This window comes from Pistacia vera, unplaced genomic scaffold (genome assembly GCF_008641045.1).
Source record: "Pistacia vera cultivar Batoury unplaced genomic scaffold, PisVer_v2 Contig954, whole genome shotgun sequence".
Lineage (NCBI taxonomy): Eukaryota > Viridiplantae > Streptophyta > Magnoliopsida > Sapindales > Anacardiaceae > Pistacia > Pistacia vera.
In genome coordinates, this window is record NW_022196839.1 from 309,702 (window position 1) to 326,949 (window position 17,248).

General features: G+C 35.7%; 3 protein-coding genes across 4 annotated transcripts; 2 read left to right on the forward strand and 1 right to left on the reverse strand.

The window, feature by feature from the left end:
• Positions 1-136: 136 nt before the first annotated feature.
• Positions 137-616, forward strand: LOC116120983 (secreted RxLR effector protein 161-like). Its single transcript, XM_031406953.1, has one exon. The coding sequence runs from the start codon at positions 137-139 to the stop codon at positions 614-616; it is 480 nt and encodes a 159-aa protein (XP_031262813.1).
• An 8,544-nt stretch (positions 617-9,160) lies between these two features.
• Positions 9,161-11,038, reverse strand: LOC116120998. Its single transcript, XM_031406967.1, has 3 exons — positions 10,242-11,038; positions 9,852-9,992; positions 9,161-9,747 (listed from the first exon to the last, which is right to left on the reverse strand). Exons 1-3 carry the CDS (start codon positions 10,908-10,910, stop codon positions 9,607-9,609), a joined length of 951 nt encoding a protein of 316 aa, XP_031262827.1. The 5' UTR covers positions 10,911-11,038; the 3' UTR covers positions 9,161-9,606.
• Positions 11,039-14,243: 3,205 nt separating this feature from the next.
• On the forward strand, positions 14,244-16,913 carry LOC116120993 (UDP-glycosyltransferase 83A1-like). 2 transcript variants are annotated; one of them, XM_031406961.1, is made up of 3 exons: positions 14,244-14,996; positions 15,570-16,450; positions 16,536-16,913. In XM_031406961.1, the coding sequence occupies exons 1-2, from the start codon at positions 14,513-14,515 to the stop codon at positions 16,448-16,450; spliced, it is 1,365 nt and encodes a 454-aa protein (XP_031262821.1). In that variant the 5' UTR covers positions 14,244-14,512; the 3' UTR covers positions 16,536-16,913. The 2 variants fall into 2 exon arrangements, with proteins under 2 accessions (XP_031262821.1, XP_031262822.1); XM_031406962.1 differs by having other exon boundaries at positions 16,541-16,913.
• The last annotated feature ends 335 nt before the right edge of the window (positions 16,914-17,248 follow it).

Here is a 17,248-nt window from a genome sequence, read left to right on the forward strand (position 1 = left end):
ATTAAATCAAAGTTCATACTTGCAAAAATTGATTTCTAAGTTTAACATGGTTTATTCTAAGGTTGCGTCCATGCCTTTAGCTAGTCATTTTACAATAGTAAACACCAATGTCCTAAAACAGATTTTGAGTTAATAAATGGAAAAGGTCCCTTATGCAAATGTGATAGGGTCAGTCATGTATGCCATGATTAGCACTAGGCCTGACCTTTCATTTACCATGTCTTTGTTGAGTCGTTTTATATCTAATCCTGGGACAAAACACTGGTCTGCTCTTAAATGGGTCTTAAGGTATATTAATGGTACATCACATGTTGGTTTGGAATACTGTAAAAGATATAATTCACTTGATCTTGTGGGTTTTGTAGACTTTGACTTTGTAGGTGATAAAGACACAAGAAAGTCAACCACCTCTTATTTCTTCACGCTAGGAGGGAATTGTGTGAGCTGGAAATCCCAGCTTCAGCCTATTGTGGCACTCTCCTCAACTGAGGCAAAGTATGTGGCTGCTACTGATTTGTTCAAGGAAGCACTATGGCTTCAAGGAATTATGTCCGAAGTAGATTTGATCGATGAAGTAGCCACCATTTATTCATATTGCCAAAGCGCCATTCACTAGAGCAAGAATCCTATCTATCATGATAGGACCAAATATATAGATGTAAGATTTCATTTTGTTAGAGATCTAATTGCCCAAGGACTGATTATCTTGAAGAAAGTCTCAACTGAAGATAATCCTGCTGATATGGGTACCGAGATTGTAACTGTTGCCAAGTTCAAGCATTGCTTGAACCTACTGTTTATGAAATAATGGGTGGCAACTGAGCTGTGAAGGGAATTTTGGATGGTTTGCTGCACTTAGGAAATCTGGAGTTGCAAGGTTTTGAGCTTCAAGGTGGAGAATTATTAAAGTGAGAAGCCCAAAACGCTGACATTTCTGCATACAACACTTATCAACACACTACCGTTTTGATACTCATGTGAGACAATCCTAGCCATTGAAGCAATCAACATCCAATGGCCCGAATTTATCCAGCAAGTCAACCCTATATAAGCAAGCTTTTTTGCAAAATCCAGCAGCTCTCTCTTGTGTGCGAATTAGGGTTCTTGGTGCTTTGGTTAGGGTTCTTCAATCTTGTCTCAAACCTGTGTAATCGGTGTTATAGTCTTTGTAATTGTACTATAAGGGTAGTATCTCATCAGGATTAGAAAGGCTAGTCCAGGTTTCTCTATAGATTAACGGTTTGGGTGGTTTGTTCAAGATTGAGAGTTGTGCGTGTCTTTGAGAATTGTTATAATCTATAAAGAACTCTTTATTCCTAGTGTAGTGAGCCCCAAATTCTTGGAGCTCAATGTGGATGTAGTCTTTCCAATTTTGGAAAGGCGAACCACGGTAAATCTGGTTGTTCTTGTGTTCTTGTTTTTGTGTGTGGGTTGATTTGTTAGTTTGTGTGTGGTTAGGAGTTAATTGATCACGAATTGGTATAACAAACTTCAATTAGGCAAATAACATTCTGTTTTTTTCTTTCAAGTTTATACAACTCTTATCAGTGGTAAAGGAAGCTTATTTATGAATAGTTGGTAGCATAAAAAATCTCAGAATTATGAGAACTCGCTCCATCTTCAAAAAATTATACAAAAAGAAAAACTAAAAGGAACTAATAAACAATGAGAAAATGGGAACCTAAGTGTATTGATGAGGTCTCTCATTGTTGATTGATTGACTGCTACATGAGCTTGTAGTAACAGTTCTTCCCTGAGAGTAGAACTTGATAACCTCTGCAACAAGGACACTTGAAATGGATAAGCAAACACTCCCCGACCTTCTCCACCGCCATAGCTTCAACACAATCTTCCCCACAATTATCTTGAATACATTAATAATGAACAACCTGCTTAAATCTTTAAACTTCATATCCTGTTATATTTCACCATAGAGACTAAAAATAAGATTTTAAACAATAAAAAAATACCATTGATGTATTGTTGTTCTCAACATTGTTGGTGTTGTTCTGGTTGTGTTCTCTTCCCTACACTTATCTTCTTCAAAACCAAGCAATTCATCCCATTTTCAGGTCATTTCTTTCATTCAATTAAACAAATTTTGTGGGTGCATTATATTTTACTATCTTTCAGGGTTTTTTGGTTCAGAGAATATTGTATTACTGAAAAGATAGAATTACTAGTGAGATAAATTACCTTAAATATTAAGGGGAATGTTATATTATATATGTTTGGTTAGATTGGTGGGTATAAATACTTAATATGTTTGGTTGGGTGGAATAAAAGAATTATGGGAGACCTTTTTACTGAATTTCTTTTTTTTTTTTATAAATGTTATTATAATGATAATAATATTATTTTATTATTTAGATTATTACATTTAACCCCCTAACATTTGAGACTTTAGCTAACACACCCCAACTACAATAAAACTTTAAAATTTAACAAAATACCTAGCCACCCAAGACGACTACCAGCCGTTGGCCGTCGTCGACAATCATTGGAACGGTGCATAACTGACTTGATCTGGCCAAAAATGGCTAGATAGACACATGGCCAGCCATATTCGACTGATCGTGCACTATTCCGACGACTACCAGCGCTTGGGTGGTTGGGGGTATTTTATTAAATTTTAAATTTTTATTATGACTGGGATGTTTTAGCTAAATTCTCAAATGTAGGGGGTTAAAAGTGATTTTGCACAGGTGGGCTAATTGTTGTTTTGATAGACATACTTGGGCATTTATGTCTAAAATGTTAATTAATTAATGGTAAAATGAGAACAAAAATTGGATTACCTTAGTAATCTTAAAATAACATATATTTTTAGGTAATCAGATCACGTTGAATATCACCTACAATAATAACTATTTGTATTGGAAGATTATTGGAATATTTTATTACTTAACAACCAAACAAGGTAATATTCGAATTTTAGGATAGATTACTGGTATAATCTTTTATTACCGTTAACCAAGCAGCCCTTTAGAGGTTGGAATAATAACTCGTTGTACTTGACATAGCAATATTAAGACGATGTCGTTTGACGAGACAACATCATCTCATTTTTTCTGAATAAATGTTGTCATTTATAAGAGTGAAAATGACGTCGTTTTTCTTTCATCAACTTTGTTTAGGGATAATTTGAACTCTACCATGGCACCATTTTTAGAGAGAATGAAACGCAATCGTTTTGCCTTCAGAGAAAATGACATCGTTATATTTTAGAATTAAAAATGATTTTATTCAATCTTAACTTGAATACTCATTTTTAGATGCTGACCACTTGCATGGACGAGGTGCTAATTGTCATGACCCTAGAATAATCGTGTAGGTTGAGTGCACAAACTGTTCATAAGTAGGGCTGTCAATCGAGTTGAGTTGCTCGTGAGCCGGCTCGGCTCGACTTGTGTAAGGCTAAAAAAAACTCAGCTCAAACTCGTTATAAAAATCGAGCCGAGTTCGATCAGCGTGCGGCTCAGCTCTATAGGCTCGCAAGCCTAAACTAGCTCGCATACGCAGGGTTATTTTAGTTACTTTTAGAAAGTATGGGGGATTAAAACGTGATCTTCAATCTTAAACCTTTGTAAATATGACAATTCACCCCTAATGTAACATTCAGTAAAACATGAAATAAACCACTAAAATCAAATTCCCTAAGTCAAAATAGAGTTAAATGTTGTTCTTCCCTATATCTTGAATCCCTAAATCTTGAAATCTCCGATCGATCTTAATCTTGAAGCCTTTGTCCATGTTTTGCCATTCTTCTCGCCGTCAGACGATGCCGGTTACTCTAATCTTCCCAAAGCTAGTTTAATTTTGAAATCACTTTGATTTCAGGTGCTTCAGTTGACGAGTTGTGCAAATGTATCACTATCAGCCCTAAATTTAAGTAATTTCAATATGAGAAATGAAGTTTAGTAGCTTGAACCATCTGAGTAATTTCATTGAGTTAGTTTCCCATGTAGATTTTATATCCCAGGTAGAATTATCCAAAGCTAAGGAAGAATACATTCTCTTTGACAAGCCAAGCCAATATATTTGGGCTTGATTTACTGATAAGCATGCCACGCAGCAGATCTGAAGATGGATACAAGGTTATAGTTAATACAAGAGCATTAGATGAGATACTGAAGTAGCTTCATAAACTGTAGTTTATAAAGATTATGATTAGGTGTATTTGATTTTGCCATTGTTATAATTCATTAAATAAGAGGTTATTATATATAATCACATATGTGTTTGGTATGTATCAGTTATTGGATCTTTATGGATACCTAGAAATTTTTCAATCACAAACTCAGTAGTTTTTTCATGAAACTCAATGTTTTTTCATTCCTTAATTAATCTTTACATGTATTTTTGTACTATGTTTAAGAGCACATTGGATCGTTCATTTCATATGAAAGCTTGATTATCAGTGATGGTAATGTTATCTGAGGTTCCTAATATGAATTTAATTGAGCTTTTTTTATTCATTTTTTAATTTTATATACAAAACCGCGTCTCCGTTTTTCCTGTAAATCAGTTGAGTTGTCGTTCCTTTTTCTTCCATCAAGAACTATCAAATTTCGGTTTTTCTGCAATTTACTAAACAATAAGGGGTTCACTAACATTTCAAAAATGCAGGATGTGCTGTTTACAAAAGCGGAAGACATGTCGTTTCATAGAAAGAGACGATGACATTTTGATATAAGAAACGACATAGTTTTAAGGAGACAAAAGTCAAAACACACGCCGTGTTATTACCTTTACTGAAAGCGGGTGTTCAAAGGGGGGTGGAAACCCGTTGTTTAACGCATGGGGGTGGCGGTGAAATGACGTCGTTTTATTTCAGATAGAAAGAAAGTGCGGGGTTGGAAATGTGGTCGTTTTATTTTAGATAGAGAGAAACGAAATCATTTGAAAAAGTACACACTACGTCGTCGTTTGGAAATAACTTTGACCCCCCTTATGATTTGGTAAATATCAAGGAGCCCTTACTTTTAGGATTCTTGTGGAGTTAAGTGATACTTACCATTAAGAAGAAGAATGACGGGCTTTTGGATCTCATGTAAACGACACTGTTTTCATAGCAAAACTGCGCAACGATGTTTGTCCCCTGCGTCCTGTTGAATCTTGTCGTACTCATGTCAGATTAAACGATGTCGTTTGGATGTTGTGGAACAACTTTGTTTGATCCAATGTAAGAGAACCCCCATTTGGTTACATAAATATCTATAAAGCCCCTATCTTTAGTTTTCATAATGGACTTAAATAATGTTTAATTGTTTACTAGTAGAAACGCAAACGTCATCGTATTATATTAAACGCGAACAACGTTGTCTATGATGAAAGAAATGTTGTTGTTTTTGTCTTTACAAGCGAACAACGTCATATTTTTGGTATAGAAATGATGTGTTTTGGAAAGAAGATAAGCATCGTTTGTTAACCCCTAATGTATCGGTAAATATCTATGTTTAGGATCATGGAACATGGTTTGAGTTAAAGTTAAAATTTTCTTTTTACAATTCTTACATGCTTTCACTTTAATTAACGAGAAATTGCTTATATTTGTAAAGATCAATGTTTTACGCAGTTTTATATTCAAAGGGAAGGTAGACTTCTTTGAATGAGCCTGCGAAATCTTGTACTTTTATGTGGATGAGAATTTTAAACTGGTTTTTATTTGTATTTTTCGGTTGCTTTTTTTTTCTTCAAAGCAATAGCTTCAATTTGATCTATTGTTGGTGATACTATTCCGATTGAGAAATGAAACAATATAATTTACTTAAAAATAAGAACCGGTTATAGAATTTATTATTTAATATTGTTGATGCGTGATTTTGACACCAACAACTACGCACCTGTAAAGTGTTAAGAGGATTTTAGGAGTTGCATGTAATATGATTATGAGAGTTGAATATGATGCAGTAGTGATATATGTTTGAAGAAATATAAATAAAAGATTGATAGAAATGATTTTTTATAGTGGTTCGGATGCTTAAAGCGAATCCTACATCCACTGTTATTTTATTATTCTCTGACTATTTTTCTGATACTGCCTATAAGGTATACAAAAATGGAGTAATGCTTTGTTTACAAAGAAAAATAATGGTTGAAGCTCGAATATGTGCCCAGCTCTCATGTATCCAGCCTCTTTTTTTCATAAAGAGAGTTGCTAATTTATACACCTTTGAGTTCAATCGTAATGAGTGTTTTTGCAAGTTGTCTTGACACATGAAGAGCTTTCATTCATTCTGATCATTTATTTTGATAAAGGTGGGACAAATGTTATATAATATCTCTTTGAGGTGGTTTGGGTTTTGGCCGCTAATACCACTTTTGACATAACAGAACCTCTTAGAGTATGTAATTGCACTTCAAAAACTTATATCTTCGAGCTTGAATTATGCCTAGCGTGATCGGGTGCTGAGAGCTAGGACTGCGATCTAAAAGCTTAGAGTGATCCAAAGCTAATCACAATCTGATAACTGACATAAAATGTCTAGTAGATGAATTCTTAGAGAGAGCAGAGCGTCAGAAGCCCAAACGCACGACTTAGAGGTCCTCAACCGACAATTTAACTTAAAACAGCCATAACTTTTGATCCGGGAGAAGTTTTGGAGCCCTTAAGATATTTACGGAAAGCTCATTCCGAGCTCTACATCGTGGCAACTGGGGAATCCGGTTGGGGTCATTTTCCTGAAATAATACTGTTAAAGTAAGAATAAGATTAGGAGAGGATATTTTCCTGAAATAATATGAATTAGCTGACTGTTCCATTAGCTTGTGATCCAATATCCAACCTTCTGTACAGAAGCAGTGATCCTGATTGAGTAGCATATGTGGAATTTCTCAAGGGTCTTAATTCTAGAGCTGAAAGGAAAGGTGTGCCGGAGCCTGTGTTTACGAGACAGACACATATATAGTTTTTCTGAGGTATATGATTTATCTCCTTGCTAACAATAGTTGATTTATCTGTCATTTCCACTTAATCCCACATATCGGCTCCAAGAAGGAGATTGAAACTTGGTACTTTCCCCTGGCCGTCATTCCATAAATGAATCTGGCTCTAATCAAAAACTTTTTGGGTAACTTGTAATTTTTATAATGAATAAAGAATAGATACTAAGAGGGAAGAACCCCTTACAATGCAACTTTTTACAGGAGAAAACCCAAAGGGAAAGGATAAACAATCCTAAAAAAAACACAGCCCACAACCCAGAGCAGATAAAAAAACTCCTGCCCCAGTCCATCAAAGAAGGCTGAACAGCCTGCACACAAAGACAGCTTAAAAAACCACTCCCCAGCACACTCCCCTATCTCCAGAAAACTGCAGCAGGCCAAAAAGGCTCAAAAACAAAGGAGAATCCCAGCAGCACAGAACACCATCCTGCAGCAACAACAGCCCCCACATTCACCCCACCGCAGGCCAAACCAGGACCAAAAAAACAATCAAACCAGAGACCTCAGCTCACAACCAAAACGGCAGCCAAAAAACCCAGGATCAAGCAGCCCCACATCAAAACTGAAAAAACAGCCAACTAACAACTAGGAAAGGACCAAACAGGCAGCAGCCCCCGTGGTGAAGACACCACCCAGAAAAACCGGACCCCCACAGCCATCCCTTTCCCCAACACCACAGCAAACCAGCAACAACAACCTGCACAACCAAACCCAAGACCAGCAAACTAAAAGCCTAACAACAAGCACCACCTCAGATCAAACCACAAAACCATCCAAAGTGCCCAGCCCCAGTCACCCACAGCCCAAACACCACCTGCCCAAACAACCAGACCAGCAACCAGAAAAGCCACCAAGAAAACGGCCAGGGACAGCATAACACCTCCCATATTACACACACCCCAAGCCCCCACGACCTCACCAACCAAAAGTATTGCCTCGTTCAGGTTTCAGCGCATAGCAATTTTTTATTCCCTCAGGGAAGCTTCTAAGATTGAAGAATTGTTGTTCAAGGGTGTTACTGTTGTATTCAAGGGACATATTATTGCTTGCATCAGTCTCTACAAAGGCTACATCTGAAGTGTAATTTATGCCTGTTATCTTGTCAGTATAGCCAGAATTTTCCAGTATTCCACAGAGGCACAGACCATGCTACTGAATCCTGACACACAGAAAAAAAATGGTAACCTTTGCCTATAATAATTACATTAAATGAAAATTGATAGTTAAGCATTGAGTTAACCTGATTGACTGTGGACATGCACCTGAACTGTGAGAGCAACTATACCGAAATGCAAAGATGAAATGCTGTAGCATCTCTGACACCATTTTGGTTTCTTCTTTCTCAGGATAATAAAATTGTAGGTAACATCACAAAATTTATACTTCCAGAGTTCAATAAGGAACAGTATTTTTTATAATTTAATAAAGTTTCTTGTAACTACAAGCGTGCCCTCTCAGGAGATCATTGGATTAAAAGACTCAAGTGTTCCAATTGTCTATAATTATCATGATGCAGTTGCAAAACTTCAACTTCAAATGTATTTGTAAAACAAACTTTGAGCAAGTGGAACAAGGACAGGAGCCATAAAGATGGAAAATTAATTATCTCCAACTTGACATGTAGGAAGAATAGTCTTCAAACAGGTTTAAAAAATTTGATTGCCTCAAACTTGGAGTCAAGTTTTCTTCACTGGTTAGTATCAAAATAAGAAGTTTTTATATTAACTAGTTGATCAGTACAAGATAATCTTTTCACTTGTGCAGTATAACTGCTGTCTACATTCTGTTAGTTCTGTCCTGTGGCTCAAGTTCTGCATAAGCTGGAGGTATTACTCCTCTCCGTGTTCATATTTTTAGTGTTTCCAATAGTATAACACTTCAGGTTCTGATATGACTGTCTAAAGTTTGTATTTAGAAAAATTGATCCCCAGGATTTAATTTACATTTTAGAATCTGTGTACTACAAGAATTATTGATAGTTCAGAAAGTACAGTTCGCAGGTGTCTGCCTTTACATATAAAAGTATTACTGGGACATTACTTTCAGATAACTATACAAAAACAGATGTAACGCAGATGAACCTGTCAAAGTAAAAGAAAAATATGAATATTTTAAAGTAAACATGTCATAATTCATTAACCATGTGACAATTTAATAAGATTGAATGTATCGCCGTCGGGATGTAGGTGATATCCAACATCAAACATGATACTATAAAATGGCATTGCTAAGGTAGAAATTATAAAATGGCACCACAATGAGTTTTACTTCAAGACAAAGAACCAATTGCATCAGCTACACCAAGCAGTCACATTAAAAAACTTGACTTCAAAATACACAAGTAATTACAATTCAACTTCTGCATCAGCTACACCAAGCAGTCACATTGAAAAACTTGACTTCAAAATACAGAATCAATTGCACCCCAATGAGTTTTACTTCAAGACAAAGAACCAATTCCATCAGTATCTTCAGAAATCAATACCACTAGTAGCCAACATTGTACCAGTAACTTCAAAGAATCAATATCATCAGCCATCAGTAATCAAAATAAATACTAACAGCAGCCAACATTATACAGTAACTTCAAAGAATCAATATCATCAACCATCAGTAGTCAAAATCAATACCACCAGCAGCCAACATTATACCAGCAGTCTACATGAGCTTGTAGTAACAGTTCTTCCCTGAGAGTAGAATCTGATATCCTCTGCCACAAGGACACTTGAAATGGATAATCAAACACTTGCCGGCCTTCTCCACCGTCACAGCTTCAACAAAATCTTCCCCACAATTATCCTGAATGCATTAATAATGAACAGCCCACTTATAATCTTTAATCTTTATTCTGTTATATGCCACCACAGAGACTAACAATAAGAATTTGAACAATAAAAAAGTACCATTGATGCATTGTTGTTCTCAACGTCGTTGCTGTAGCTTCGGTTGTGGTTCTCTTCCCCGCCCTTATCTTCTTCAAAACCAAGCAATTCATCCCATTTTCGAGCCATTTCCTTCATACAATTACTAAACTTCCTCGCCCACTGCCCAAACAATGTCAATCAAACACAATGTTCAATAAAGCAATGAATTCAATATCAAGAACCTTGATAATTAGACATTAAAAAACAATAAAGTCAAAAATCTTTATTAACCAGAGAATAGAAGCATAAAGACCCCACGTTCTATTCAAGAACCTTTAATAGAACCTTTATCAGTAAGGACACAAAATCACACAATAAGTATTGGAATGAATCGCAAAAATTGACAATTAAACATTAGAAAGTTCCAACCTCTGCATTAGGAACATGGTACTCTCCCACGCCGTCGCATGAACTGGAAAACGTAGGGGCCGGAGACGGATTGGGGTCTGACACCGACCGCCTTAAAGTCGATGGTATAGGCGGAAACTTCGCCGCCGACAACGGAGTCCCTGGGCACAACATGTTCGCATTCTGTGACTGGGGCGACTGAGGTGTTTCAGCCGCTACTTGGGTAGGGAGTGGGTCTCCGAGATCATAAACGCAGCGTCGGAGAAAAGGATGGCTCGGAGATGTGTTCGGAGCCGGGGCCGAGACAGAGGGTGAGGTGATTGCGGAGGTAGTAGTGTGAGGAATCTTGGAGAAGCCAAAGAGAGAGGTGGGGTTGATGTTGGGTTTCTTGGAACTGGGTTGGAGAGTGTTGGATTCAGAGGAGGAACGTTTGAGAGTGGCAGAGGAGGAGGAGGGGGTGGCGGAGGCGGAGTTTTCATTGCAACCGCAGGAGGAGCAAGAATGGTGGTTGGTGAGGTGGAGGTTAGAGAAGCCAGTAGTGGTGGTGGCGGTGGGTTCGTCTTTAAAGAAGGTGGAGGAGTCCATGGTAGCGGTTTCTTGAAGAAGGAGGAGCTCTTCTTCTTCTTCTTCTGCTTCTTGTTCTTGGATGGTAGGAATTTCTGGGAGTGGATTCTTCTTCTCGGTAAGCATTTTCTTTCTCTGTCTTTAGAGTAATTTTTGTTTGAGTTTGTTTTCAAGTTAATGCAGGGGAGGAGGAAATGAAGGGTTTTAGAGGGGCTTTTATAGACAGTGGGGTGAATTCTTTAGTTAGTTATGGAGTTGCCAATCGGCGTTGAGCACTCAGGCCGTCGTTTAGAGGTCTTCTAGTCATGTGGGTTAACGTCTTTTAGCGTCAGAAAGAAAAACGACTGTAACGGGAAACTTAAAAAAAAATGATACGGATGAAGTCAAGATGAAGTACAAGCAAATGGCTTCACCCGTATGAATGTTCTTCTATTGCAGCCGAAGTATTTGGATTATAGTCTGTCAACTTGTATATTTGTTCTGTCATTGACCTACATTCGTTTATTGATTCATTTATTCAGTCATGTATAATCTTCCATCCACTAAGCTATATTGTTGTTTACTTATAAAACTATATACATTAAAAATCAAAAATTGAAGCATGCTTACAAAAGAAAGTATTCTCATTCTATTAGAATTAATTCTTTGCACAAGGCTGCTCTAAGCAAAATTCAGGCAGTCTTTCTCTTTCAGGGATCAAAAGTTTTAAAATGCAATGACATTCGACTGACCTATTTTATGTCAGATCAAGATAAGGGCGCATAAAACATAAATTAGAAATACAAATTGATCATCACTACTATATCAAACATCTGTTTAAGCATTTGAACACAGGTGTGGTTCAGAATTTACTGTAGAATGGAAATTGAGATTGAATCAAGTCTTTCCGTAGTTATCGTTCAAAAATAATATATGGCCTCCTGTCATCTCACTTGTAAAGAGAGGGAAAGAGATTATCAAGTTGGTAACAATTCTTGAAAGAACTCAAATTTGGAAAATGTAAAACATGTGTAAGGTCAAAATTAGAGTTGGGCATTTGAGACTAGGTCCAAAACCTTGGCCCAAAAACTCGATCTTTGAGAGGATCGGTCTTAGTAGGCTTGGTCCCAAAACTGGACTAGGCCTAAGGAGGAGGGCTCAGTCCCTCCATTGAGCCCTCCTCCAAGGCCCAAGCCCAAACACTTTCGGTTTATTTTTTAGCCCCTAGACAATTACATAAAACCTCTCGTAAATTTTGAAATAAACAGAAATTGTAGAGGTTAAAATAAAATTTTACAAAATTTAAGAAAAAAAATTTTCATTTTTTCCATACCACACCACACCACTCAATCTCTTTACTCTCTACTCCAAATCTCCAATCAAATTCTCATTCAATTTATATTTATATTTATAATTTATTCATATTATAATTTATTTATTTATATTTTTCTATTTTTTCTATTTTTCAATATCATCTCTTATTCATATTATTATTTAATTTTTTTTCATTTTAATTATTATTATTTTATCATAAATTCATAATGGATTCCCGAAATGATGCATTCGGAGGATCATCCCAAAATGAGTTTTANTATGGACGGAATGGACGCCCGTCCAAACATAAGGGACGGCCGTCCAAAATTTATGGACGGCCGTCCCCAAAGTTTATAAAAACTTTTTATTGTATTTTATTTATGGACGGGCGTCCTTTAAATGGGGACGTCTGTCCCTTGTATATGGACGCCCGTCCATATAATATGGACGAGCGTCCATGTGAGTGAACGGCTGTCCAAATTTGATGGACGACCGTTCACTAGAAAAAAATTGTTAAAAAAATTAGAGATGTCTTACACGTAAGCCGGTACAATATTTCGGTACAAAAATCCCGATGTCCGTAGCATTATTGATTTATGCGGGTATGAGGTTAGCAATAACTTCTCATGTATGATTAGGCAAGAGTTATTTTATGCTTTTAACAATATAAGTATATATTAAAAAAATTATTTATTTATTTATTTTTTATTTTTTAAGATACAAAATCTTTAATTAAATTTTTATGTTCTAAGTTTAAAAACCAAATCTTTTTCTATATTAACAAATTATCTAATATTTCTTATGATATTGTTGAACGCAAATGAGATTTTATTAACTTTAATTTTGAAAAACTTTTTTCTGCTAAACTATAATAACAAGAATAGTTAATAGTTTTGTATAAGCTATCTATGTATTTGAAAAAGAATTCACATTTTTTATAAAATCTAGTATTGTGTTTTAATTTCCACGTTTATAATTTCTATTAAAATTTTTAATTCTGAATGTAAATTTAAACCATCAATATCAGAGAACATGTCATATTTTAAAAGGTTTTCAAGATTTAAACAATTTTTTCTCAAATTATCATCATCTGGGAATTTTAACTTTTCTATATTATAAAGGAAACCAAAATTATCATTATATATTTCAACAATAATACTATATTTACAAAGAAATCTTATAAAGATTTGCATACAAAGTGAGGTGGCAAAAAATAAATAGAAGAGTGAAACAAAAAGTCAAACTTATTAAATTCACTCTTCCATTTATTTTTGGTCACATCACTTTGTATGGAGATCTTTGTAAAAAAATTTTGTAAGTGTAGCATTACTTATATTTCAAATTGTTGAAACCAACTTTGAAGTGAGGAAATGGCATGATCAACTAAATATGCGAAATAATTTATTCTAAAAGATTCTTCAACTAACAATTTCATCTCTTAGTTTTCATTTTCATCAAATTGTTTTTTTCTCTTTATTGTACGTTTTTCACAAAATTTTGGTTTTATATTCATTTGCTCTGCAATCTCTTTAACCGAAATCATAGAAAATGTAAACCCATTTTCTCTAAATTTTTCAAAAAATGAAATAAGATATTTCAACTGATCTATTACAACAAAAATGTCCATATTTTTAAATTGTAAATATTTACTAAGCGTATTAACAATAAATAACATTTTATACCAAATAATTATGCCGAATAGAAATTCAAAATTTTCAATCTTATATGTTACTAAAAAAAATAGAGTTCACTTTTTGTTTATAATAAATTTGGGCTTTTTAGGCTTTTTTTTTTTTTTTTTTTTTTTTTTTTTTTTTTTTTTAATATATTAAAAAAATTTGGGTCATTTTCTACCTTATTATTTGGGGGCCTAGGCAGGTGCCTACCCTTGGGCCGGCCCTGTCTTGATGATCTGGGTCATGATGCTGGGACTTGATGGGTTTGGAAAAATCTGGACGATGAGAGGTATTCATCCCTCGCAAGTAGGTGAGCTGGTCAAACGGTGACTGATACTGTGAACTGAATTTGTTGGTGGGTTCTGTTTTCATTGGACTTTATGTTGATTGTTGACCGGTCGGGCATGAATGATTGGTTGCCACTCGAGGCCATACAGTTAGTTGGGGCACCTCGGGAAAAAGATTCTGGTACATCCTTCCATTGCTTGCTTCATATCATAAATAAATAAAGAATCCCTTCACAAGTTCAGATTTTCTGGATTCACTAAATTTATCTCCATGTCTTTAGCAAATTGTAAGAATGAAAATAACCATTTGAACCAAGATTTTAGTTACAAAAAACTCCTTGCTAGATGCCAGGCCGCCGTCCATATGTAGCCAATATGAAACTACAAAGTCCTATGAGTAAATTTTCTAGCAGTTCACCCTATAAATATACTTCAGCAGTATTCTTGAATTGTGAAAAAAAGAGAGAACCAAATGGGAAATCCTCATGTATTGGTTATACCTTTTCCGGCACAAGGCCATGTACTTCCTTTAATGGAGCTATCTCAATGCTTAGTGAATCATGGCATCAGAATCACATTTGTAAACACACAAGAGAATCATAAAAGAGTTATGGATGCATTAGTGATGAAGGATGGTATGGGTGATCAGTTTCATCTTGTTTCGATTCCACTGGTACAGGAGTCTTCTGAGAATACAGGTCAATTAGCAGAGAAGCTTGTTGAAGCAATCCTCTGGCTAATGCCAAAAAAAGTTGAGGAGCTGATTGAACAGATTAATGCATCAGATAGTGATAAGATCACTTGTGTTCTGGCAGATCCAGTTCTCAACTGGGCCATGGAAATTGCAGCGAAGAAGGGAATTAGGCGAGCCGTCTTCTATTGTGCAGCAGCCACACAGCTTGTCTTAAGATCTAGAATCCAAAAGTTGATTGATGATGGAATTGTTGATGATGATGGTAAGATCATTTATCACTAAGTCTGGCAAGTTAAGAGTAGTATAATTTGATATTATGCTAATAGATGAAACTTCTTTAATCATTTTTATCCAAGTGAGAAAAAACTAATTCATACCTGCACATATAGACACACACAAGTTAGATATTTCCACATCAGTATGCAGTGATAGGAATGTCAAAAAAGATTACGCACTAATTCAAAGTTTGCTTGAAAAACTGATAGTTGTGCTTAATGAAAACAGATAGATTTTGATTGTTGAGGTATCACACTTGATTTCTCAATAGAGCAAGTAAGAACAGGGAAAGTAGACTAGATCCAAAAGAGATGTTTTACATAATAATTCAAGGTGTTTGTAATATTGTTCTGTATCTTGTGCGAACTTCCAGCTGAAGTATGAGCAACTAAAAGTAAAACGCTTTCCATCTAGTTGAAGTCAGCTACATGTGTCTTTTCAATCGTATCACTCTATTCGAGAACTAACAAGATATATACTTGTTTGGACCTAAGGCAAAGATGTTAAAAGGGGATAGCTTCATGGTTTATTTTGATGTTGATTTTAATTTCCTTTCCAGGAATTCCAAAGAAAGAAATGTTTCAGTTGTCACCAACCATGCCTGTCATGAGCACAGCACACATAGGATTTCTCTGGCTTGGCACATCGAAAATGCAGAGACTGTTTTTTGAAAATACTGTTAAAAACAACCCATCAATACAATTGGCAGAGTGGGTGCTTTGCAATTCAACTCATGACCTTGAGCCTGCAGCTTTTAACACTGATCCAAAGTTCAAACAAATTGGTCCACTTTTAGCAAGAAACCGATTTGGAGACTCGGCAGGTAGCTTCTGGCCAGAAGACTTAACTTGTCTGAAATGGCTTGATCAACAACCAGCACAGTCAGTCGTATATATTGCATTTGGCAGTACAACTATTTTTGACCAAACTCAGTTCCAAGAATTGTTTATGGGACTTGAACTCTCCAACAGACCATTCCTTTGGGTTGTGCGTTCTGATATTGCAGCGAAAATAAATGATGCCTATCTGAAAGGATTACAAGACAGATTCGCGCCTCGAGGGCATATAGTTAGTTGGGCGCCTCAACAGAAGGTTCTGGCACATCCTTCCATTGCTTGCTTCATAAGCCACTGTGGATGGAACTCCACCATGGAAGGCATAAGCAATGGGGTCCCGTTCTTGTGTTGGCCTTACTTTGCAGATCAGAAACACAATGAGAATTACATTTGTAATGTTTGGAATGTTGGATTGGGGTTCAGCAAAGATGAAAGTGGAATAATTACAAGAGAAGAAATCAAAAGTAAACTGGAGGAACTGCTAGATAATGGCAAGTATAAAGGTAATGCTTTGGATCTCAAGGAAAGTTTGATGAATAACATCAAAGAAGGTGGTTGCTCCTATAATAATTTCAAGCATTTTGTGGAATGGCTAAAGACATAAGTAAGGTCTTCCGAAATCGTTAAAACTTCATTATATAAGATTCTGGGTATCAGTTGTTTCTATAAAGTTTTTATTTGTCATGTAGTTCAGGAGTGCTCAATACTTGTTCAAGAAATTATGATACTTGGACTATGAGGAAGAACGGTATCTTCGCTTTGGATAAACCTACCCGTTTCTACTTGTTTTTGAAGAACATTTATATCTCTAATCAGATAATGTGAAATTTCGACATCTTTTTTCGCCTTATTGTAAGAAACATTGATTGTTCGGTATGTTACAATTCTACTCCTATATTTCTTCAGGGAAAAAGCCTACCTGATCTTGATTATTGTGATGGATAGTATATGTCCCTCAAACAGAGGTTTCAAGTTACTTTTCTATTGGTTTCAGGCATAGAAAGTTAAACTACTTAATGAGGTACCTTTCCTGTTCTGGCCTTACTTTGATGACGCCATTATTTCAACTGAGCTTCATTTGTTGAACTATGAAAAGTCCAACTAGCTCAACTCACTTTTTTTGTTTTTTTTATTAAATATTTTAATGAGTAATAATTTTTTTTTTTTTTTTTTTTTGAAATTAAAGTGAATGTTTAAAAATTACTGAATTGTCAATCCACGTATATCGTGTTTTGGAGATGTAAATAGCAGCTGATTGAAGCTGGAAGAAGTAGGTCATTAGAGCTGAAAACAATGCAGTTTAAGTCGGCCCTTTTTGTTAACTGCAGCAATCAATGCAACATCATTTTAGTTAAAAAATTCCAGATATTTTGTGTTTGTGGGAGTTGTTGACTACTTTGGC